The sequence below is a fragment of the Pithys albifrons genome, chromosome 12 (genome assembly GCF_047495875.1).
Source record: "Pithys albifrons albifrons isolate INPA30051 chromosome 12, PitAlb_v1, whole genome shotgun sequence".
Lineage (NCBI taxonomy): Eukaryota > Metazoa > Chordata > Aves > Passeriformes > Thamnophilidae > Pithys > Pithys albifrons.
The window spans coordinates 11,692,390-11,715,749 of NC_092469.1; the positions used below are offsets into that span (position 1 = coordinate 11,692,390).

At 51.4% G+C, this 23,360-nt stretch overlaps 1 protein-coding gene across 1 annotated transcript; it reads left to right on the plus strand.

Moving 5' to 3' along the window:
* Nucleotides 1-2,283: 2,283 nt before the first annotated feature.
* Nucleotides 2,284-6,052, plus strand: IRX5 (iroquois homeobox 5). Its single transcript, XM_071567902.1, has 3 exons — nt 2,284-2,859; nt 4,138-4,543; nt 4,791-6,052. Exons 1-3 carry the CDS (start codon nt 2,611-2,613, stop codon nt 5,555-5,557), a joined length of 1,422 nt encoding a protein of 473 aa, XP_071424003.1. The 5' UTR covers nt 2,284-2,610; the 3' UTR covers nt 5,558-6,052.
* Nucleotides 6,053-23,360: the final 17,308 nt, after the last annotated feature.

Genomic DNA, 23,360 nt, shown 5'->3' on the forward strand with positions numbered 1-23,360 from the left:
GAATGTTAAATGTATAAAACTTGCCCAGATGATATCTCACTCCCTGAACAAGAGGGATTGTCAGAGGATTATAACAGAAGCGCTTTTGAGTGGAAAAAGAAATGCGGTGCTTCAGAGCGATCGCAAAATGAGCTCGGGGACAAACACCGGTGACACCGCGCAGCTGAAAACTGATGAAAGTGCACACCTGTGTGGATTGAGCATGTAAGGGAGCGTGCGAGCCGGGGACCCGTCCCGCTTACCAGGACAGAACCACGTGGATTTTAAGAGACGAAACTCCGTACAGTATACAATAAAAATTTAAACAAAACAAAGCCAAAAAATAAAAAGGGGGGGGGGCAAGAATTAAGAGAAGGGAACGGCCAGACAGAGCGAGATCCACTTCGCCTTCCAAACGTCGCTCCCGCGACCACGGCGGGCTCTGTGTCCCGCTGTCCCCGCTGGCACCGCGCGGGGGCCCCCAGCCGTCAGGGGGCGCCCCAGCGCGGCGGGGCAGCACTGCCGGAGGGGCCAGACGCGCTGCCGCCGCTCCCTCACCTCGGGCCGGGCCGGGCCGGGTCGGCCTGAGCTGAGCTGAGTTGACTCGGGCCAGGCCGAGCTGAGCCCACCAGGGCTGGTCCACGCCGGCAACGGTCGCCGCGGCCCGCAGCGCCTCCGCGCGCCGTCCTGTCAGCGCCGCCTCCGCCCTCCGCGGCCAGCGCCGCCCCGCCACACCCCGCGCTGAGGGACAGCTCCGAGCGCCCGTGGAAGGAGGGGAGCGCCCACCGCCCGCTGGGGCACAGCCAGTCATGCGCCAACAAGGCCGGGGGCGGGACTGGCGAGGCCACGGACTCATGGGTACTGTAGTGTACCGTAGTGTACATGAGTGGAGTGTAGTGCGGGCGGCGCCCGCCCCGCTCCTGCCGCGTCCCCCCCGAAGACAGCGGCAGAACGCGCCCTGCCCGTGCGGCCCGTCCACACAGCTCCGGCCCCGGAGCGGGGCTGCTCGGCACGTCTCAGCCTGTGCCCAGCTGGGGGCTGTGGATGCTGCCCCCGGGACGGAGCTCGAAGACAGGGAGGGAGGGAGTGAGGCGGCGTCGGTGTCGCCTCCACAGCGACACGGGGGGGTCCTGCCCGATTTAGAACACCCCTGCCCCTCGCTGTCTCTGCGTCTGTCCCGCTGGGCCAGAGGTGAGAGCTTTAGGGTCGGGAAATGCAAAAGTTACAAAGTAAAACAAATTTTAAAAATATAAATTAATTATTTCGCCCCCCCTCCCTCGACTGAGAAGGGCACTGCGGGTGCGAGCCCCGCGGTGTCGGTGCCCCCCCGGAGGTCCGAGACCGCAGGAGCAGCGCTTTGGCTCAGCCACGAGGGGAAAAAAAAAGCGAGAAGGGAATAAATCGGGATATGTTTCTATTGGGAAATATATCTGGTGGAATCATACGAGATTACATGTCATGATCGGCGGGGATTTATACTGGTGCATATGGTTTTAATCTGCTTTCGCCACGACCCTTCTATAAGTCGAGGTGGGGGGAGGATACCCTGCGATCCGCGGGCAAACCCTCACTCTGAGCAGTGTCTGCGGACGCACCTCCGCCCCCGCCGCTCCCCTCCGGATCTCCCTTCTCTCGCGACCGGTGCTGAGAAAGACTAAATCTGAGCCCTTCGCGAAACCGATCCCCGCTCCTGGCCGGACCCGCCGCCGTCGCCGCTGCGTCCTCACAGCCTCCCGCAACAGGTCCGGCGGCCGGGCGGCCACTGCCTGCGGGGGCGACCGGCCACGCAGCCCAGCGCTGCCGGACCGGACCGGGCTGCGCACTTCACCCGGCGAAAATCTCCTTTTTTGTTAAGAAAAGGGAAACTAACAGCACCACCACCTCCTCATATATCCCACCTCCAGAGATTTAGTCGAGGGAGGGGCACGGGCAGACAGCACGAGGAGGGGTGGCTGTGCAGAGGGGGAGCCGCGTGGCTAATAAATCTTATTAAAGATCTATTTTTTTTCATATACTGATTGGCTTGCATTCCGGCGCAGCGCGGCTCCGCACGGTATTTAGCACATGCAGAAAGTTGGAGCTGATCTTAAATGGCTCGGAGGTGACTGCAATCCAGGAGCCGGCGCACTTGAGCCTCTGAGCGCTGGGGAGGGCCAGGGAAGCGCGGAGCCCTCCCGCTGGTTGGGCCCGGCCGCGGCAGCCCAGCGGGGTCCTGCCAGTCCTTCCACTGACAACACCCCGCGAAGGAGGAGCCTCGCCGGGCCGCGTAGAAGGCGTCAGGAGCTGCAATTTCCAACTTAGCATCTTGGCAGGACCCTTCGGAAAGCGAGAGCGAGGAGGAAGGAGAGAAAAAAAAAGCCCCCCAGTGCAAGAGAGAGAGAGAGAGAGATAGGAGAGAGTTGGGGGGGGGGGAAAGAGGGGAAAGTAAGTGGGGGAGAAAAAGGAGGAAGCGGTGCCCGGCTGCAGGCGAAATCGGAGCAGCAGCCCCGGCGCAGAGCAAGGTGCCGCCGCTGCCCAGCTGGCGAGGGCGCAGAGGCGCCCGCGAAGCCCCGGCCACAGCCGCCCCAGCCCGGCAGCGCGGCGGCTCCCTCCCGGCGCCTTGGGCTCCCGGGTATATGTGTGCGCCTGGCCATGTCGTATCCTCAGGGTTACTTGTACCAGCCGTCAGCGTCCTTGGCTCTCTACTCCTGCCCGGCGTACAGCACCAGCGTGATTTCCGGACCCAGGACCGATGAACTTGGGAGATCTTCTTCGGGCTCCGCTTTTTCCCCTTATGCCGGATCTACCGCGTTTACCGCCCCTTCCCCGGGTTACAACTCTCATCTCCAGTACGGCACCGACCCGGCCGCCGCCGCCGCCGCCGCCTTCACTTCCTACGTGGTAAGAGCAGCCGCGGGCAGCCAGCACCGCGCCGGGCACGACGGCATCCCGCGGGCGTCTGCCCCCCCCCCCCCCCCCGGGCCTGCTTTTTGTTCCCATCTTATTTTTGAGATCTCAGGGACAAAAAGGAGCGCGGCTCCCCGCCTCGCCACCCAACTTTCCCGCATCGCTGCCGTGCACTGTCGCACACTGTTGCTGGCGGCAGCGGCGGGCAGGGCCGGGCGTGGGGGGAGTCGCCAGCACGGCCCGGGCGAGCGGGACCGGGGCAGGCAGGGACCGGTTTCATTCCTCATAAAAAATATTTTTTTTATATACATGTACGTATATAAAACAGAAGTCGCAACAATTAGCTTGTTATGATTGAAAAGGGAATGACCGCAGCACCGGTCGGCGATGGGAGAAATATGGGCGATAAACCCAGATAACTTTCCCGTGCACGGCGATAATTAGGCAGCTTCAATATTGCAGAGTTCTAATCCCATGGCCGCGAGCTGCTCCGCAGGGCTGCGCGGGAAGTAAAGGGAATGGCAGGGCACTGCGCCGCCGTGCGCGCCCGCGGGGCACCGCGGGGCTGGCCCGGGTGTGGGACATCCCCGCCGCAGAGCTGCAGCCGCCGCCAGCGCCCCGCAGCTCCCCAAAAAGCCCGGCGAGTTTTTCTCAGGTTTCTCCCCTCTGTTTAGGGTCTGGACAGATTTTCACAGTTCCTTCTTTCCTTTTTATGTATTCTTTTCTCTTTTATTCTTTTCTTTGGCCTTTCTCTTTTCCCTCCTCTCCCCATCTCATTTTTTTTGTTTTGTTTTGTTTCTGTTTTATTTTATTTTCTTCTTTTTCTCTTCTTGCCTTTATTTTTCCGTCTTCCTGCCCTAGGGCAGGCAGAGGAGCGGCCCAGCCCAGCCGGCCTCCTGGGCCCGGCAGGTTGCGTGCCGCGATCGCAGCGCGGGGGGAAGACTCCCGTCCCCCGGCCGCTGTCCGCCCCCATGCCGCGATGCCCACTTGCTTTTCCACTCCTGCATTTGGGGGACAGGCTCTGCATTGCTGCAGGCAGCTAGTGGCCTCCTGGGGCCGAAGGCTCCCGGCCCCCGCCAGTCCCCAGGCCTCTCCTCACGTCCTCCCGGGAAAGAGCCGGAGAAGAAGCCGAGCAGGGCCCGGCGCCGGGGGAGAGGCGGCGGGGCGCGGGCAGGGGCCGCGGGCAGGCCCTGGCGCTGCCCTTGCCGTGTCATTGCCGCCCCGCGGCCGCCTGACTTCGCCCCGCCGGGCCGCTCTCCCCTCTCTCCCCAGGGCTCGCCCTACGACCACACGCCGGGCATGGCCGGTTCCCTGGGGTACCACCCGTACGCGGCACCGCTCGGCTCTTACCCCTACGGGGATCCCGCATACCGCAAGAATGCGACACGGGACGCCACGGCCACCCTTAAGGCCTGGCTCAACGAGCACAGGAAAAACCCCTACCCCACCAAGGGCGAGAAGATCATGCTGGCCATCATCACCAAAATGACCCTCACCCAGGTCTCCACCTGGTTCGCCAATGCACGACGGCGGCTCAAGAAGGAGAACAAAATGACCTGGACCCCACGAAACCGCAGCGAGGACGAGGAGGAAGAGGAGAACATTGACCTGGAGAAAAACGACGAGGACGAGCCCCAGAAACTGGAGGAGAAGGGAGACCCTGGGACACCAGACACAGGTAGAGCAGCAGGCTCCGACGGGTCACGGCGGCCGCGCCCTCGGGGCTGCCCGCGGCACGGTGCGGGGCAGTGGTGGCGGGGCGGCCTGTTCCCCCGGGGGGGCAGCCGGGGCGGGGGCAGCCGGCGGGCAGCGGTGCGGGCCTGGCGACGGGGACCGAGGGGTGGGCGGCGAAGTGGGTGGGCGGGTTTGGGGGGCGCAGGGAGAGCCCGAGAGCTGCCCCCCACCCCTCTCCTTTCCCCCTCCAGGAGCGACGGATCCCAAGGCAGCGCCGGGCTGCGAGCGCCTCCAGGAGTCCCCCGGACCCCGGGAGGCCGAGAGCGGCCTCAGCGACTCGGATTGCAGAGAGCCGGAGGAGGAGCGGCTCGACGGGCCGCCCGTCCCCGCTAAGGCGCCCGGAGCTTCCCCGCTGGGACCGTGCCCGGCGGGCCGCGGGCCGCCGCCAGCGAGCAGCGAGGAGCCCCCGCCGTACCGCCCGCCCTCCGCCGCCGCCGGGCCGCCGCACGCCGCCGACCTGCACCCGCTGGTCCCCGCCGCCACCGGCGCCTCCGTCATCCACTCGCCGCAGCAGGCGGCCCTCGCCAAGCCCAAGCTCTGGTCGCTGGCCGAGATCGCCACCTCGGTGGACAAGGCGAAGGAGGCCGGCGGCGAGGCGGCGCCCCCCGGCCCCGCCGTGCTGGGCGGCGGAGGCCCGTCGCGTTCGCCCCCGCGGCCGCGCTCGCCGGCCGCGCAGTGCCCTTTCCCCAACGGGGCGGTCCTGCCCCGGCCGCTCTACTACACGGCACCCTTCTACCCCGGCTACACGAACTACGGCTCCTTCGGGGCCCTGCATGGGCACCCCGCCGGCGGCTCCACCGCCACCGCCCCTGGCGCCCACTTCAATGGATTAAACCAGACTGTCCTCAGCAGAGCCGAGAGCCTAGCTAAAGACACTAAAATGATCAGGAGCCAGTCCCAAGTAGACCTTTGCAAAGACTCACCTTACGAACTGAAGAAAGGTATGTCCAACATTTAATATCGGCTTCTCCTTAACCCCCCCTGGGACTGTGGTTTTGTTCTTTTTCTTTCTTCTTTTTTTTTTAATTTATTTGAGAGAAATAATAAATTGCTTTGGCAGTTATTTTTCCACTACCAAAAGAAAAACAAAACAAAACAAACAGAAAAAGACCAGCTCCCCCCTCCCTCGCAGCACCCTCTTCAAAAGTTTATAGTCTGTTGGAAATGGCTGGGTGGAAACCTCCCAGAAATGTCTTAAGCAAGTGAATAGCAAACGAGTGACATGCTCTCTCATATACACAAAGAAGAAAGATTTGTATTAAATCTTATTCTGTATATTTAATGTAGCTTTTTTGTATTTAAATTGATAATACAGTATCTTTGAAGTAAATTATGAAATCAAGACACCTGTACAGGCATTAATGTTGTTTTCGTAATATAAATATATACATTTCTGTGTCTTTTTCCGAATTGTTTCATAGTTTTAAAATATATATATACAAGTTTAATTTAATTTTTATGCCTATTGTTTTTTTTTCCTTGGGTGTGAGTTCAACCATAATGCAAAAAGAAAAAACAGAAAAAAAAATAAAAAGGAAATTGGTTATACATACTAGATACAAAAACCTGCAGCTGCCTTTGTAAAATGCAAATATTTAATTAAAATAGATTTTTAACAGAATCCAAACCACTCTCTTTTTGCAATGGGCAGATACGTGCATAGCTGCGGAAAAAAAATACACGTCTTAAATGAGACGCGGGGCTCCATTTAGGACCTCACAGTAGTACCTGGAGCCTTTTTCGGAGTGACAGGCAATTTCAAAAAGGTCGGGGGGCTCCGGTGGCGACAGCCGCCCACGGGGCCGAGAGAGGCGGCAGCGGGCCGGGAACGGGAGGGACTCTGTTCCGGAGGTGAAGGCTTAAATCAGGCCACTCACAAAAGCACTTGTTAGAAACACCAAGTCGAAGCGCAGTCCCATCTTTTAACCTAATTACTTCCAATCAGTGTCGTGTTTTATGCAAAGCAATCAGCTGGTGAACTTTGCTAATGAGTTCGATTTTCTGCCAGATTTAGCTCGCGTCGCTGCTGCGGCGGTGCTGCGGCGGCAGCCGGAGCCGGCCACTCCACGGGCAAACGCTTTCGGTGCGGCGGGGTCCGTCCCGGCCCCTTCCCTTCCCCCGCTCCCCTCCCCCGTTGCGCTGCACCGCTGCCCCCGACCTGCAGGACGGGGCGGTCCGGATGGGTCGCCCGCGGGCGCGCAGCCCCGCGCAGGGTCGGCCGCGGGCGCGGTGCTCCCGGCGCTGGCAGGTAGGTGTCACACTCGGCCCGGGTTTTGCTCCCGCCGCCCGCTCGGCCGTGAGGAGCCCCGCGGGGCCGCCGCTCTCCGCTCCGCGCTGCTCCCGAGCTCCACGGCGAATGGTGGGGCAGGGGCCGCGCCACCGGGGCAATCCCAGCCAGCAGACATCCCTTGGGTGCCGGGACAGAGAGCGCCCTGAGCCGCCTTCGCGCCGTTCCGCCGTTCCACAACCCAAGGCAGGGGGAAGTGGGTCCCCGAACGGATTAGGGGCTCCCCAGCGGCATTCAGCGTGGAACCTCGAACCAAAAGTTAGTCCTGGTCGGTGCGGATGCCCGAGCAGCCCGCATCCCCTCCGAACAAATAACGGCGAGGACAGTTCCAGCACCCATCTCCAGGGACGGGTGCTTCCCTGTTCAGTGTGGATTTTGTGGGTGTCAGCTATACATTGACATCGCCACTGCTGATGTGATGGGAATATGACTGAGACCGCTGGGGCTGGTGCTGGTGCTGAGGCACCCCTCTGTTCGTTTTTTTTCTTTACGAGCCAGATAATTGTTTTGTAATCTCTTCAACTTTGTCAGAGCCATTTATTAGCTGTAACAGGTTTATTCATGCATATTTACATTTTACGAGATTTTAAATAGTAGTTTGTACTTTGGGTTTTAAAGATGTAGTCCATGTTCCCTGAGGTTTTTTTGGTAGAAAATCTATTTTAAAATCAAAATTGTTTCAAGCTGAATCAAATATGCCTGGGATAATAGTATGTTATTTTTTCATTTTATAAATTATAAATGAACTTTTTAAAAACGCTCGAATTCTTGGGTTGGATATTTCATTTTCAGTCGGGGCGATCCGCAGGAAGACGTGTTTTTCGCACAGCAGTGAGCTTTACTGTAACTCACCTGCCTTGTTAAAACGGGATAAAGTTCTCGCGGTGAGGGGCACAGTAGAGCTGGCACGGGCAAAGCAGCCCGATTTGCGGGGCTGGAGGCAAAGCGCCACGGGCCGCCTCCCGCCCGGGTTCTCCTAGCACCGTCTCCCTGGCGTACCTCGCCTCCGGTTGAACTCCGGGAAAACTCCGAGTGTCCTTTGCTATAGGGAGCGACAAAGCCCCTCCGGACCGCGCTCCCGAGACAACAGGTCTCGCAGAGGGAACGACTACTTCAAAATAAATAGGTTTTAATTATTCATTTGGCTATGGATTTTTTTAATTGTCGCGCTACCTTTCCACGGCTGATCTTCCGATGTCTGAAAAAGCTATTTTGCAAAGCAGCTTAGGAGCTTCGCTCGTTCAAAAGCCCTATTTCTTATAATCGGGGCTATTTTGAATAGGTCTATTAGCGATCTCAAGAAGGTTTTCGTTTGATGTATAAATTCCTAAGGGAATTAACCGTTTCCTTTAGGTTGCAATCTGTCGCTTATTTTAAACCATAACTATTATTGTGGCCCCGTCAATTTCATACAACAATTTTATTCTTCACCCTTTTCCGCTACCACAGGAGATACACTGTATAGCCATTCTTTTAATATAATCACGAAGGTCCCAGTTTTTCCGTACCAGAGTAAGGGGAGAAGGGACAGCGTCGTCGTTTTGCATCTGGCATGTAAATTTGTTGCTTAAAAAAAAACAGCGAGGATATCTTAAAATAAAAATAACGCCTGCTGCCAGTTAAGCTGCTCTAAGTTACTCGGGAGCAGCTTCTGCGCGGCCGGGAGCGACGCTCACGCTGGGGAGCTTCGCTGCTGCTGCGAAGCGCTTTGCGGGCTGGCGAGAGGGAAGAGCGGGTCTAGTGGCGGGGCCCTGCGGGCTGGGTTCCCATCAGCTCGGCTGGCAGCAGGTGCTTGCCCACGGGCGCAAGTGGGAACGGCACAGCCTCCGCGGGACGCCGCTGAGCGCCTGGGAGACCGCTCGCCCCTTTCCGTGTCCACTCCCTCCCCTTTCCGCCCAGGACCCCGTGGCGCGGCCCTTAATGGGGCGGGGGGGGGGGGGGGGGGGGGGGAGGAGGCGCGCGCGATCTCCTACGCCGCCCGCCCCGACGGCGAGGGTCGAGCGGCGCAGGTGGCAATGTGGTCCGGCACAGGGGCCGCCCTCTCCCACAGATGACAGTCCAACATACCCCCTAAAACCCTCCAGCGGGGCCGACAAGCGTGTTAGCCTGGCGGGGTCCTCGCGTGCGGCCGCAGGAACAGTTCAGTCTCCAGGTCGACACGACCGCGGACTGACGATCCAGGACCCTCGAGGTGACATAAGGGGTCTCCTGGCAGAAAGCGACAGCCCGCCGGGCAGGGAGGGCAGCTCGCCCTTGGGACCCTGGGACGGATACTCCGCCACGCCCGGCCGAGCCAAGGGCCCTGTCACCGGGGAGGGAAGAGGCTCTCCTGGAGAAACCCGGGCAAGTGCCCCGGGGTCAGCTGTGCCCATTCCGATGAGACCACCGCCACCTCAGCGCGCCCGGGATCACAAGACCCCAGGCGGGACAGAAGCCAGGGTCTGCAGCAACTGGTCCTATCCATCCCATCCACTGCAAAAATCTCTGTCCTGGACGAAAACAGAACTGGGGGTGCGGTGTGCAGCCCGCACAACCCTCGAGCTCCAATGGGGGCGGCGGGACCCCCTTGTACCTCTTGTCCCGGTTCTCAGTCTCGGGGACGGAGGGCGACAGAGGCTGGGAGCCTGGCGCAGCCCTGCTGCTTCCTCTTTGACGCTTAAAACCAAAACAAATCCTACTTTAGACCCTCAACACCCCGGACCGTGTTTACATCCCCCCCGCTGCTCTCCCCGCGAGTGTTGCTTTTCCAATCGTCATGATTAACCTACGGGGCTCCCGCGAGGCGCGGAGCCTCCGCGGTGGCCGGGACGGCGCGGTCGCGTCTAATTGGCTTATTGTACTTGCCCCCCCCTCCCCCGCCCCCCAAACCCCTGCCCCGTCAAGAGGTTCTGAACAGCATCTTCTCTTGTCGTGCCTAGAACCTACGTGAATGCCCCTCCGCCAAGAGAACATGAGAAATCAGACGGTTAGCAAGTTTAAATAAGGATATAAAAAATATCACAGGGGTTTTCAGTAGGGAAAAGTCCAGGAACTTCGGAGACGAGTTTACAAAAACAAACAAAAAAAAAAAAAAAGAAAAGAAAGAAAGAAAATAACAACTCGTCCCCACGGCCTGGCCCGGTACGCAGCCTCGGGTATTCCTCAGCCGTCGGTGCGGTGCGGTGCGCCCAGCTCCGCGGTATTCCGCCCGCCCCAACAGCGGCTGCCGTGCTCGGGGCAGGCTCGGAGCGGCATGGGAGTGCCGGGAAGCTCGCCCCCCCCCCCTTCCCGCTCCCCTCTTTCTGTGACCTGCCACGATTATTAGTAAGGACATCTGTGGCTGGCAAGGGAACAAGTGTTACCAAAACCAGAACCGGCTGTTTTTCCAAATGAGCAATATGTTAATTCCTCATCCCCCCCTCTGGTTTCTTTAAAACCTGGCACAAACACATCAATAGCGGAGAATAAGGAGTCTTTGCGGAGAACAAGTGGCAGTTTTGAATTTACCTTTTGTGTGCGCCTCAGATGCAATCTTGAGGCATTTTTTCCCTCTCTCTCTCCCACAGAAAAAGAGTGTTAATCTGCCCTATCTTGGGACCCAAAAGGATTGGAGTGGAGTAGATATTCACTGGAATCACATAGGGGAATAAGGGTCTTGCTTTATTGAATCATCAAATCCCAGGAATGAAGCTCTTAATTAATTATGGGTGCTAAAAATTCAGGCCAGCTGTTTCTTTTTACTTGGCTCTGACAGAGAAAGACAAAGTCTACATCGAGATCTTCTAAGGCGCATTCAGCATAAATCAGCGCCCTCGGCGGCGCTCCTGGCCGCGGCGCGGCCCGGCGGTGACAGATGGCGCATTGTCCCCGCATTCCTCCACCGTGTCTCCGCGAGCGCGGAAGCGGCCGCCCGGCGGCGCGGCCCGACTCGGCCCGGGGACCTTTTGCTGCCGGAGAAGGGGCTCGCCCGGGGACGGCGAAGGATGGGACGGGCTGCATCTGGCCGAGGTGTCGGCCCTGCCCGACGGGGCGGCCGCTGGAGCAGCTCCTGCGCGGGCTGTGCCATTTCTTTCCCGAGAGAGCTCCGTAGGCGTCTCCTCCCCCGTCGGCAGCCCCAAAGCGCCGCTCCCAGCCCCTGCCCCCGCTCCCAGGCTGGGGCCAGAGCGCCGGCGCCTAGGTCCCCCTCGGTTCCCCCCGCTGCACCAGCACCTTCGGCGCTAACTCCACGGCAGAGCCTAACGCTGGCTCGAGAGACACAGGTTCCGCCAAAACGGGCTCTTCTAGTCCTCCCTGGAAGGCAGAAGCGTTTCCTTGCGCGGCCGCGGAGTCCCCGCTGGACTGCGCCGGGCCCCGCAAGGGGCAGGAGGCAACGCAAGAGGTGCGGCTTCAGGACCCGGCCGCGGCACCCTGGGTCACCTCCATCCCTCTGCCCGCCACCCAACCCCTCTTTTGGAGGGCGGCTGCCTTCGTTGAATACCCAGCGGGAGCGCTCCGCATTATTTTCACGGCCTGTTTAAAGCGGGCTGCCCGCGGCGGGCGGGGCTGCCCGAGTCCCTCTCGCCTCCCCCCGCACGTTTGCGGGCAGGGAAATCTCTGCCGGTTCAGCCTGGCGGTGCTGAACACAGCGGGAGGCCGGAGGCCGGGGGTGTTCATTGACTCCCCGGGGTACGACCCCGCTGGGCGCTTCCAGCCTCTTCAGCCGGTGATCTCTTCACCTCCAACTACCAGAAAATAAATGTCCTCCGCACGGCGTTACTCATCTGTTATAATTAGAGCATGTGCGAACTCGCGGCGTGCCGGGAGCCCGGCTCGGGTTGATGCAGGCACTTGTGCAATAAGCAACTCTTTCTGCAGCGGCGGTGCTGCGCGGCCAGCCCTGCAAGGGGCCGGCTGGGGCCGCATCCTGCTCCGGTCCGGCTCGGCTCAGCTCTCCCCTTCGTCCAGCACGGGACGGGAGTGGCTTCGTCCAGAGAGCTCTTTTCCCTCGAAATTGGCTCTTACTTGCTTAAAGCAAACCACAGACCTCTCCACGCTCATAGCTGATGGATGCAAATGTAAATGTGCAGTTATTTAATTGGATCAGGTCCCAAGATAAAAGAGATAAACGGCTCCCAGTTTGCCAAGTTATTTTCAGAGGCATGCAGTGATGTGTGTAGGGAAAGTTAATGAAGAGGAGAAGAGACACACTGTACTTAAAATACCTCGGGTCTAGACTCGGGGAGAGGGAAGCTCTGGACTCCGTCGCGGCACAGCGGCGGAGAGCACCGCGCCCTGGCCCCGCTCGGCTCCCGGCTCTGCGGGGCAGCAGGTACCGCACGTACCTCTCCCCATCCGAGCCGCGACGGGAGAGGGGGAGGCTGTGCCGTACGCGACAATTAATGCTTTTCCCTTCTTCCCTCCACCAAATTTTTCTCCGTTACTGCCGTTTCCCCTTGTTCCTCCCCGTGTTCTACATCCGTATGCATGAGACATTAACAGACGGTTATTGATACAAACATAGTTTTTGTTGCTAAAGGCCTTCCAAAACAAATTCTCCGGCTGAATGCCAATGTATGCATGTTGGCTGGTGACAGCTGATTAGTGAAATGATTTACGGCCAAGTTAAAAAAAATGATACTGTCAAAGGCAGCAATTTGAAAAAAAGATAAGACAGCACAGCCTCAAGGCTTCCCACTGTAAAGCCACCCAACAAATCTAAACCTACACTACAAATACCTGAAACACTCAAGGAATCAATTGGTCGCAGATTAAATACAGTCTCTATTCTGATTTGCCCTGGTAATCTGCAGCTCTCCACAGGAGCAGCCCCGCGATTTATGCCTCCAGCCTCACCTGTGGCAGGGCCTGCTCCTGCCCGAGCTGCCCTGCCGGCCTCCCAGCATCCCTGCAATCGGAGACTTAGGCCTCCTTTTTGTTTCAAGACATTTTCTCTCATTAATTGATTAAAAAAATCTCCCTTCCCTCATTTCTCTGTAGCTCTTCTTCATAAAGAAAGCTTTTGCTCTGCAATAAAGTAAGAGACTTTGATCCCAGATCATCCTCTTAGGCCTTCCAGCTGAAATCAGTGGAGAAACTATGTGGAGTTATTGTTCGCACTTGCTGCACTTCTGATTCAGAAAGGGCTGATTTATTAGCTTGTCAAGGGAAGCATTGTTCAGGAAGGCAATCAAAAAGCACTTACCTAGCTAAACTAAAATTACTGCCTTTTCAGTGGCTAATTTGTATAACTCCCATGGAGGAACTTGGGAAGTGTTTGATGAGGCATAAAATGATGATTAATGAATTTATTGGCCTGCTGCTCATCAAATAGGAGTAGTATATCTTTCCTCTATTGGGCGTTGGGTCTAATGCTACATGTCTGTGTAAAGCAAGTCCAATATGATCTCCTTTTTAGCCCCCTTTTAACCCCCATGACCTGAAGAATATCACCATGTAACAGAGGCAACATCAGGGGACTGGAAAGACAAAGAGACCGTTTGATAAACGGTAAATGAGAAATGCGAGGAAAGTTGCTGCAGGGACAGATCTGCTCAGTTTTCGGCTTTCAATCACTTTGACTACTGAAGTGGGAAGAATGTAGAAACTAGATAAGGTGTGAGAAGCGAAAAGAAAACGACAAACCAATTTTAACTTTCATAAAGGATCCAAGCCAAACAACTTCATTGCTTCTTGAAAGAATGAACAAGTATGGTAAGTGCTGGGGTTCCCAAGCAATCAGGCACATTGCAGCACCTCACAATGCTGGCCATGCAGGGCAAGACAGGGAATATGACCCCAAACTGGCTGTATCCAGGGCCAGCCTATGGCCTAGATTTCGTGCAACCATTTTGAGCCTATAAATTTTATGTCTACTTTTTCCTCCACTGAAACAGCTTGGGGCTTTTTCCTCTGCTCAGTTTTTAATGCTTGAATCACTATTTTGGGGCTAAGGGCTTCTGATAGAAATTACATACTTTCCCCATTTTAAAAGCCCATACTAAATTGTGATTCAGTGCCCACCTGAATACACATGTGACCTACAAGGTATCTTATGCTGTACATATTGCTGCTTTGAACAGGTAAGAAGATCAAAAACATTGCTGACAGTCTCAAAAACTTGTTAAAATAAGTTTGCCTGAGATTTGGAGTCAGAGATCTTCCCAGGATTGAATCAATTCAGCTCTCAGCTTCCACACATTGTTCCCTGTTCCTGCAGCTCTGAAGTTTGTTGAGGGATCTGCAACTTGCACATCTCCCAGTAAAGACCCACATGCCTTAGCTGGAGCCTACTGCCGAAAAGGCAGCACCTCTCATTACCTTGTGCGGTTTCATAGAAGTACCCTCAGGACTGAGTGTCAGCAGCCCACTGTGCTGAAGACTGAGAAGGTGTAAGAACATTTTGCAGAACTACAGATGTAGTGATCAACACCTGCTGAACGATGTGATATTTCAGGCTCCAATAAAGCTCAGAGGAGCAGGAAATGGTAATGCGGAGGTGCCTGGCAATCCCAGCTGCCCGTCTTCCCTCTGCGCACCTTCCCCTTATGCCTCTGCATGCAAAGCCAGGGCACAACAACTCTGGACTCTGTCAGAGGGGAGTCAAGAATTAAAAGCAGGCTCTAGGTGAAGTAGTGTGAAACTCCTTCTTTTTTCTCTCTTGTGTTACAAAGCAGTTTCTTCTGTACTTTTTTCTTTCCATGATCTGTTCTGTTCTGGGCTGTGTTAAATGTCTGTTTCTGGAGAGCTGCTTCAGAATTGACTGAGGCAGGTCTAGATCTCAGCCCCAGAAGGCAGGAGAAAAGCTCCATAACTTCAACTTTAACTGTTGTCTGAGAAGGGCAAATTTGGCTGTTCCATCCTAGATAGTAATTGTGATTTCAAACATTCTTGTTTGCAAAATACAAAGTATGAAATATACCAAGAGTTGTTCATTTTCTGTATCTGTTTAGAAATCATTTTTTGAATGGTAAAGTGAACATACTCCTGACCAATCTTTCAGTTCATCAAAACAAAACTTTCCTGACATTATACCCTTCCTTCCCTGACAAAAGAAAAAAGGTATCCACCTTATATTTACAAGATCAGAAAACATTTATTTCAGTTCTACCAGTTGGTATTTATCCGAGAAACTTTTAGATGAAATGATCCTCTGGAAAATGTTTATAAACATCCTCAAACAAATAGCACTCTCCTGGCACAAGCCTACCATCAATGTACCTCTCAACAAGTTTTATCTACAAGTCCTTGACCTGTGGCTGCTTTTACAAAGGCTCTCTGTTCATTAGCAATTTCAGGTCACTTTAAGTACTTGTGTCATGAACACATAGCACAGCTGTAAAATATATGTATTAAATACCAGCAGCATTAATATAGGGGCTTATTTTCCTCCACTTAGCTCCCCAAAGCAACATGATCTTACACGTTGATGAAAAAAGATGTCGTTATTTGCATAATTACAGCAATATTGTAAGTCTTTAGTGCAATAGACCTAAGAGGCTGATTTATGATTAAATATGTATGGCTAAAAGTTACCATGCTGGGTAGTGTGCATAGCATTAGACAATGACAGTTTTGGGGCATAATTGCTTTAATGTGGGCAATTAAGACTAAGTGCATGTGATTTTAGTGTCTGCCCTACATTCCTCTGAATGATTACAATGATCAATACACATGATTTGTAAGTTGCTTCCTATTGATCGAATGGTAAAATGTTTGACCTTCCTTTGAGGAAGTAATTTGCTAAATTATGACACCACGCAAAGTCTTTCTTGGTTCAGAGGTGAGGGGTAATGGTGCTCAGAATTAGAAAAAAGTAAAATAATTTTCCCCCCTTTTCCTGAAAGTCAGTCTCTGTAATGTCTCTGCCAATTTTCTGAGTTCACCTGAGGAGGGAGGAGTCTGGCACCTTTGTCTTTGAAATTAGCAGAGGGAAAAAAATTGAGTTGAAAACTCAGTCTATCTCTACAACAAACCCTCTTCATGAACTTTATTTGTTTACTCTATGCCAAACAATGAGGAAGCTCTTGACCACAAGATCTCTGTTGTTTGCAAGCGGGTGGAGAAAAATGTGCAGCAGCAAAGTTGGGGAAGCAAGCGGAACACACGGTGAGTGCCGTGAGCAGCTGGGACACGTGGCAGGGCTTCCTGGGCTGCCTGCCAGACTTAATTTAACTTTGCATGCACAGTACCAAATAGCCTTCACTATATCACATTAGCAGGTATGAAAAGAAAACCACCAAAGTGTTCCTGAAAACACATTAGCAAATGAACAGTAACTTAGTCATAGCTGAGGACCCTCTTTCCATGCTACAATTGACATCCTGAATATACACAGTTACAAGTTAGGTCAAAATTCATAGATATAAATGCACTGAGATGTGCCCTGTTGCAGGGGTTGCTCTGTGTTGTCCAAGGAAATCATGATTCTCCCCAACCCCAGCAAACCACATGTACAGGGCAGAACTACTATGGCATCATCACCAAAGGCAAACACAGTGGTCACTGATGCAAAGTTAAAACCCCATGTGTGGTGTGGTATTGTAGATGTGAGCTTATGCTGAGATGGGCTTTGAAGTTGCAAAATGCACACCCTATAGTTTAATATGGCATTTTGTTGGGGAGTGTGTATACACCCTGGGAGAACTGTAAAAAGAGAAGCTGCCTAAGGACAAGGTGGGAACCACTTTTCAGATCTTTGACACTGAGAGTAGCAAGTGGTACCTGTGTTGTGGAAGGATTTTCTTGTTCATGTCCTTGCCTATTTATGTCCTTCCACATTCAATCAGGTGCTGTGGGAAAGAGAGAAACGTTTAAGGCAGGATTAACAACCTTGGTGTCCCTGTTGCCTAGAACAGTTAACCCACACTTGCAGATATGTTGGAAGGCCACTGTCCCCACTTCACCACTTTGTTACCTCAGCATTTTCTGCTCAAAACACCCTGTTGGTGCATCTGATGTACTTCAAGGTTCATACTCCACTGTCCCCTCCCTGAGACACCTCAATGTTTCCCTTTGAACCCTCAGTTCCCTCCCCAGCACGAGGTCTCTCAGCCTTTCCTGCCAGAGGTGCCCCTCACATCCCAATGGCAATGCAGTCCTCACTCCATGCCACCTCAGTGCTGCATGTCCACCACTAGCACTGTCCCTTCAGCCCTGGCATCACCCTTGGCCCCACCACCTTCATGTGAACCCTGCCCAGCTGTCAGCTCTGGGCTCCTGTTCCTCACAGCCACTCTCATACAAGTTTCCTGCCTCACCCTGGCTCAGCCCCAGACCCACAGCTGCAGATGCCCCTCTTTCACACAAGGCATCCAGTCCAGGCTGCCCCTGGTTGAAAGCCACCAGCTGGACCGGGAGTCTTGAGGTCACTTGGAGAAGCAAACTTCTGATGAGCTTTGTACAGAAAAGCCAACTTTGCTTCCATGTTGCAGCTGACAGGTGCTTACAAACTATCTGAAACCTACCTAAAAACTGTCCACAATTGAGTTACTCACACTCACCTGCTACATACTACATCTCACAGATAAGCCTTCACAAAGTAATTCACTCTTCCTGCACTAACACTCCAGCATCAACTCACTCCTCCATGTGGACTCTCCTGCTTTCCCTGAGGGCTTGCTCTGCTCCAGCACTGGCAGACACGCTGCCCTCACCACAGCCAGAACTCTCCAGCCACTGGTGCAGAGTTGTGGTTGCATGTACAGATTAGACTGTTCTTCTCCACCTTACTGAGAACTGAGGCACCCCCAACCTCCTACACTGTGCTCAGCCTACCCCTTCTCCTCAGCTTCTGCTTTCCCAGTGCCCCAGACCCCAGCGTAGGTGAGGAAAGTAGCTGGAACACAGTGGATCCTTGTGCAAAATGTGCTCACTTCCACACTACTGGTGAAGGCACTATAATGGATGAGAAGGACAGAGACACTGAAATAATTATGATATGGAAGACAGAAGATGAAACACACCACAAATCATGTAGCCAGTGAGAAACATCCTATTTACTGGCCATCGTGCCAAGCACACACACCGTTACACAATGTCCTATTCTTAAATCCTTTTTGTAAGGAGAAGAGAGCATCAAAGAGCTCATAAATTTCCCCAAACAGCAGTACTGAACAATGAATTAAACTACAAAGCAGTTAGAATTCATGGTTAGAAATTTCAGTCAGACAAAGGGCAGACTCATGTTGAGAAACCAAAGGTAAATCTGCTTGCCAGACCAAAGAGGACAGCCTCTCCCGGAGCTCACCAGCCACTGCCACAGCATCCCTTGGGGAAACTCCTTTTTTTTTTTGTAGCCAGAGATGATGCTGGGACACCAGTTATAGACAGCCTTTCTGGAATGAACAGGACTGCTCTGAAAGTCTTCCTTTCACTAGCACTACCCAAGTCCTATGCCAGGAGTGAAGCGCACAGCTCCAAACCATAGTCATCTCATATCTAGATTTTGAACATTCCTTTTTGTTTTCTTCCAATGGGCTTAATAACCCTCACAGAGGCTTAAGATTCCCCATATGTCTTATTCCTGAGAAATCTTACAGACTAAAGTTGTAACACTACACAGTGTACTACAGTCACTCTTGCTGCAACTAAAAAAACCCAAACATAACACGCAACCTTGCATAAATAGTAAGTAAATAATTTTACACCCAAGTTTCCATTTTTTGTTTGTTCATGGTATCATTCCCATGGCCGTAATCCATTCTCAGCAGGTTCCCATGCGACTAGTGTACAAGCATTTGGGTCCCATTTCTGGATGACCTGAGCTGAGCTAGCTGGTGCTTGTCACTGGGGATTGCATCAGGACAAGAGGATGGAAAACTGGTGGTGGCAGTACTAATTGACTGTTAAAGATGAGAAGCCCCAAGCAAGGTATCTTGGTGCTGAGAAAGCTGTTTATCCTCCATTTTGGAAATTTTCCCAGCAGAATGTATTCAGACAGATATGTTTTCATTATTTGTCATTTAAACGAATTCTTCTTTGGCAACTTTTTTTTTTAATCAGATGTGTGGATTTACTCTGTATTTTAATTATAAGTTAGCATTCTAGTCTACAAATGTGCAGAGACTGAGATATTCATCATGTCATGAGAGATCTTTTGAGGAACCAACACAAGAAGGTCAAAGCTGCAATCTGCAGACCAAGGCATGGGAACTGTGTCACTAAGCAGCCTTACCCAACCCATCAAGATAAATCTATTGGAGGAGAAGGCACAGAGGGATAGACATGTGTCTTAGACAAGCACAAATTGCAGTTGAGCTGTACATTGGCACTGGGGCTGCAGAAGGCACAAGGGTGTTGCTGAAGCTGGGGCAGAGCGTGGCACTCTGGGTGCCAGGAACTGGATGTGAAAAGCAGTGGCAAGGGAGACTCCAGTCATTGGCACAGGGCCAGAAGAAGGCTAGTGGCCCCCTGCACTGGTCAGGCCTGGGATTGAAGGGGGAACCACAACCCACAAAGCAGCTTACACCACCATTGTGTAACAGATAACTCTGCGGATAATTGAACACATTGTACCAAACTGCTGTCTGGCTGCTGGCACACCAGTGCACACCAGGAACAGAAAGAGCTCTGTCTCTGGTGGTTCACTGAGGGAGGCCTCACTCTCTGCCATGGAATCTCCACCAGTGGTGAAGCCAGGAAAACTCCACAGAGCAGACAATAGTGGAACAATAAGATACATTCCTGCTGTAGTATTGCCCTGCATGGGGAGACAGGAGGAGAAAACCAGCTAATTAGTCTCCTGCCTTTTCCCTTTGTTTTTCTATGAACAAAACTGAACATCAAGGACTCACCCACCGTCATGATACAGTTTTTCCAATTTTTTATCTTAAAATTTTAAACACATTATACAGAGGAAGTTCTGACCTTGAACTGTGAATCAAGCCACTGGATATTATTTGCTTAAACCATCCAGCTGCGGAGGTCTGATGTCAAACTTCACAGTTTAAAAGATAAGAGCTGCTGCCACAGTTTTTTCTAAATCCTTTTCCTGGAGAATATGTTTCTGTGTTTTGTTTGGCCTAGACCTTCAGGTGCTGAATATGCTCCATTTTCTCATGGGCCCACTACATAGATTCCGATCTGGAGGCAGCACCTGTATCTGAGTTGGCATCTGGCAAACATTCAGCCACCCAAACAGAGGCCTTTGTGGCATCTTAGGTCCCTTGGCAAATCCAAGCTATGCTCATGGGACACAAAATCTCTGAGATCTGCACTGGGATAGTAGCTGGTGGCCAGGGAGGTACTGTAGGCCACCTCAAATAATAAAACCCCCAAAAAACAACAACAAAAAAACCCACCCCCGGTGTGAGTGAATCTCATCCCTAAACATAGGGATATAAATAGTCCATAGCAAGAAAAAGCACTTTACAACATGATTCGTTTCCTCCTAAAATCAATGTGTAAAACAAATCAGAGGATTGACACACTGCAAGTGCTGGTCTTGCTCTACTGGCTGTGAGGAGAGCCCAGGGAGACTAAAGCAGATGTGTGTGCTGTAGACATGTAAAACTGGTTGAGAGAACTTCACCAAAGCTACATACAGATTGTCCTCTCCCCGCTACTTACTTGTCTTCATAATTATAAAATCAGCTTCCATGATCTGAATCCGACAAAACCTAGATTTATGTTCTGTAAAATAGATACAGCATGAATTCTTTTTATTGATTCTAGAAATCATATTATTGAATATTTCAAAAATAATCACTTGTGAAAATCTTTATGGTCCAACTATCTCTATGACATAAATTCAAGCACCATTACAATACACAATTAAATTGGATTTTGGTTGCTATAATTAATGAACAAGATCTCAAACTCTTACTGACATTAGAACTTTACTCATGAACACTTCTCTTTGTTTTCCATTGAAATATTTATGAAATAAGATAAAACACCATAACCCTTACTCAGGAATGCCCATAACCAAATACTTAAATGTAGAGCCACTAAACTTGATGAGACTTCAACACACAATTAAAGTTCATAATTGAGTCAGGAGACGTTCCTTACGCAGGATTTTATGTAGGAGAATCTGGGCCAAAAATATAACTGTTTCCTTAAGGTGTGAAATAACATGAAATATTTGATTAGTTAAATGACTACTTTAAAGATATCATTTGCGTAACTAAGTTACTAGTGATGCTGAGAAGAAAAAAGGGAAATAACAAAGTGTGTCATTGTAGGAATGGAAAAAGAGAAACTTTGAATCTAAAACTAGTGATAGAATTTTGCGAGATTCTGCAAGTTCAAAATATAACTGACACATTTCTTTGTTGTTGTTAATTTTGTTTGCCTTCATATTAACTGCATCTCTTTGATGAACACTTTTTAAAATAAAATAATGGTTATCAGTCATGCTGCTTTGAAGTATTCCTAAGTTGAATGACTGGTAGCATTTATTGATTTCATAGTGTGACACTAGAAGTTTTGATATGGGATTTTAAAAAAATGATATTTGAAGTTAAAAGAAGACATCTTGATTAAAGCCAGAACAAATTATTTGGCTGAGATTCAAACTCTGGTTCACATGCCTTTCCAAGCTTGTAGTTTAACTTGTTTGCTAGGAAAAAGCCCATATGCTTTCAATGGATGAGTTCAAAATTCATGCCATGGAAAGTCAGGAAACTGCTTCAAAGTTGGGAACCAACAGACCAGATTAAACCATAAGGGAAATATATATTCATAGACATTAGATATAAGAATGAAGTAGAAAGGTCTTGTGTTTAAGGGGTTCAGCTCTGAGACACAGACAGCGTGACCTTGAAACAAATCCCATAGTCTTCTGTGCATCCGTTGCCCATATGCAAACTACTGATAACATCATTCTCATCTTCTCCTTTGCAGGAAGCTGTGAAGATGAATAGCAGCTATATGATGCCAGTCATGGTTGGCTAGAGAGATGATCTGTTGGCTTATCACTTTAAGTCTCAAAGAGACTGCGATGAATGCTACTAATCTGGTGGGTGCAAACACTCATTGCCAGCAGTCTGTGTAATTCTAGTTCAAAAGGTACCTCAGACTCCACTGGACAGGGAACTGAATCTCCATGCTGGCCACTTCTACTGAGGTGCTTGATGTTCTCATGGCTTCCCAAGGTGTATGGGGAACATTTAAACAAGACTGACCCATACCTGAGGGCTCCCAAGTACTTCAGGATGAGCAAAGCCCTGCAACTATCTCCTCCTCCTCTACAGTCCAGTTAATAATTGGATATTGTTCTATGTTGTTTAAAGAAATGAGAGTGGAACTACTTCTTCAGAATGGACCAAAAGCACTAAATCTTTATAGAGATCATCTGCTCAAAAGTCTCTCAAGTCCTCATTCTTTAAATAACTGACCTAAAACACCTGCTCACAGGGCAGTTTCCACATCTTGGGAGATGATCATCACTTCTTTTCTTGACCTTCTTCTGTTGGTGATGTCACTGGGAATGATATTGACTTGTAAAGCAAAAATTCACTAGTGCCATTTGGGAGGGTTATGAAAAAAAAGAAAAGTTGTCAGTTTTGCAATGGAAAATGTACAAAGTCACTAGCAGGCTACTGACTGAGTTGTTAAACTCAGGGGGAAAAACCCTGTTAGGTGAGCTGGTTAATATCAAGGCTCAGCACTCACTTCTGCATACTACAGACCATGTCAAAAGCTTTCCAGTAATCAGTAGAGCTTAAGAAAAGTCTCTGATTAACTTTTCTTTCATCTTTCTCTTTTCCATCTGGTGTTAAAGATCAAACCTTCAGTTCCTCTACTCTTTTAAGCCCTGCTTGTTTGACAGAAAACTTCTCATCCATCTTAATTCTAGTGTGGGCTAGAATGTCTTTCAGCAGTAGCTAGAGGACAGACATATTATCAGATACTAACTATATTGCTCCTTCTCCTTTTACTTTAGCTCTGTATTTGTTATTATAGGATATATCTGGGTTTTCTGAGTGTTCAGCCTCTATCCATCTACTGCAGGATAGTACTGTGCTGCTAATGCTTTGCAAATCACCTCACTATCCCTTTTTAGTTTAGGAATGTCCTATCTGTGCTTTGCATAGCTTCTTCCAGTTCTACCAGCAGCCCAGAATACTTGTCTCCTGTGACTTTCAGCAACTGTGCTCTTGAAGACACTATGATGTGGGAATGATGGTGGCTTTGAGAGTGCTGGGGAACTTTCAACTGCACTGCTACCAATTGTCTGCTGGGTAAAAGCAGCACCTTCCCCTTCAAGAGAGTCTGCAGTAGGACAGAGATGTTCAGATACCCTTTTGAAATCATTGTCTTCTTGGTGGGATGTGGGTAAAGACTGCTGGAACCACTGGGATTGACTTAGAGCTGCCATAGGATCTTCCTCCCATGGCATTCTTAAAGATATTTCTTAGTAGCAGAAGAGAAGCAGCTCTAACTATTTCCTACATGATTTACCCAAAACAGAAAAAGTGGTAACACCTCCCCAGCATATTGGGATCCATCCAGGGCAACCAGTTAATAATACAGAGTTCTTGGATAATGGTAAATAGAAGACCATCACGATGAC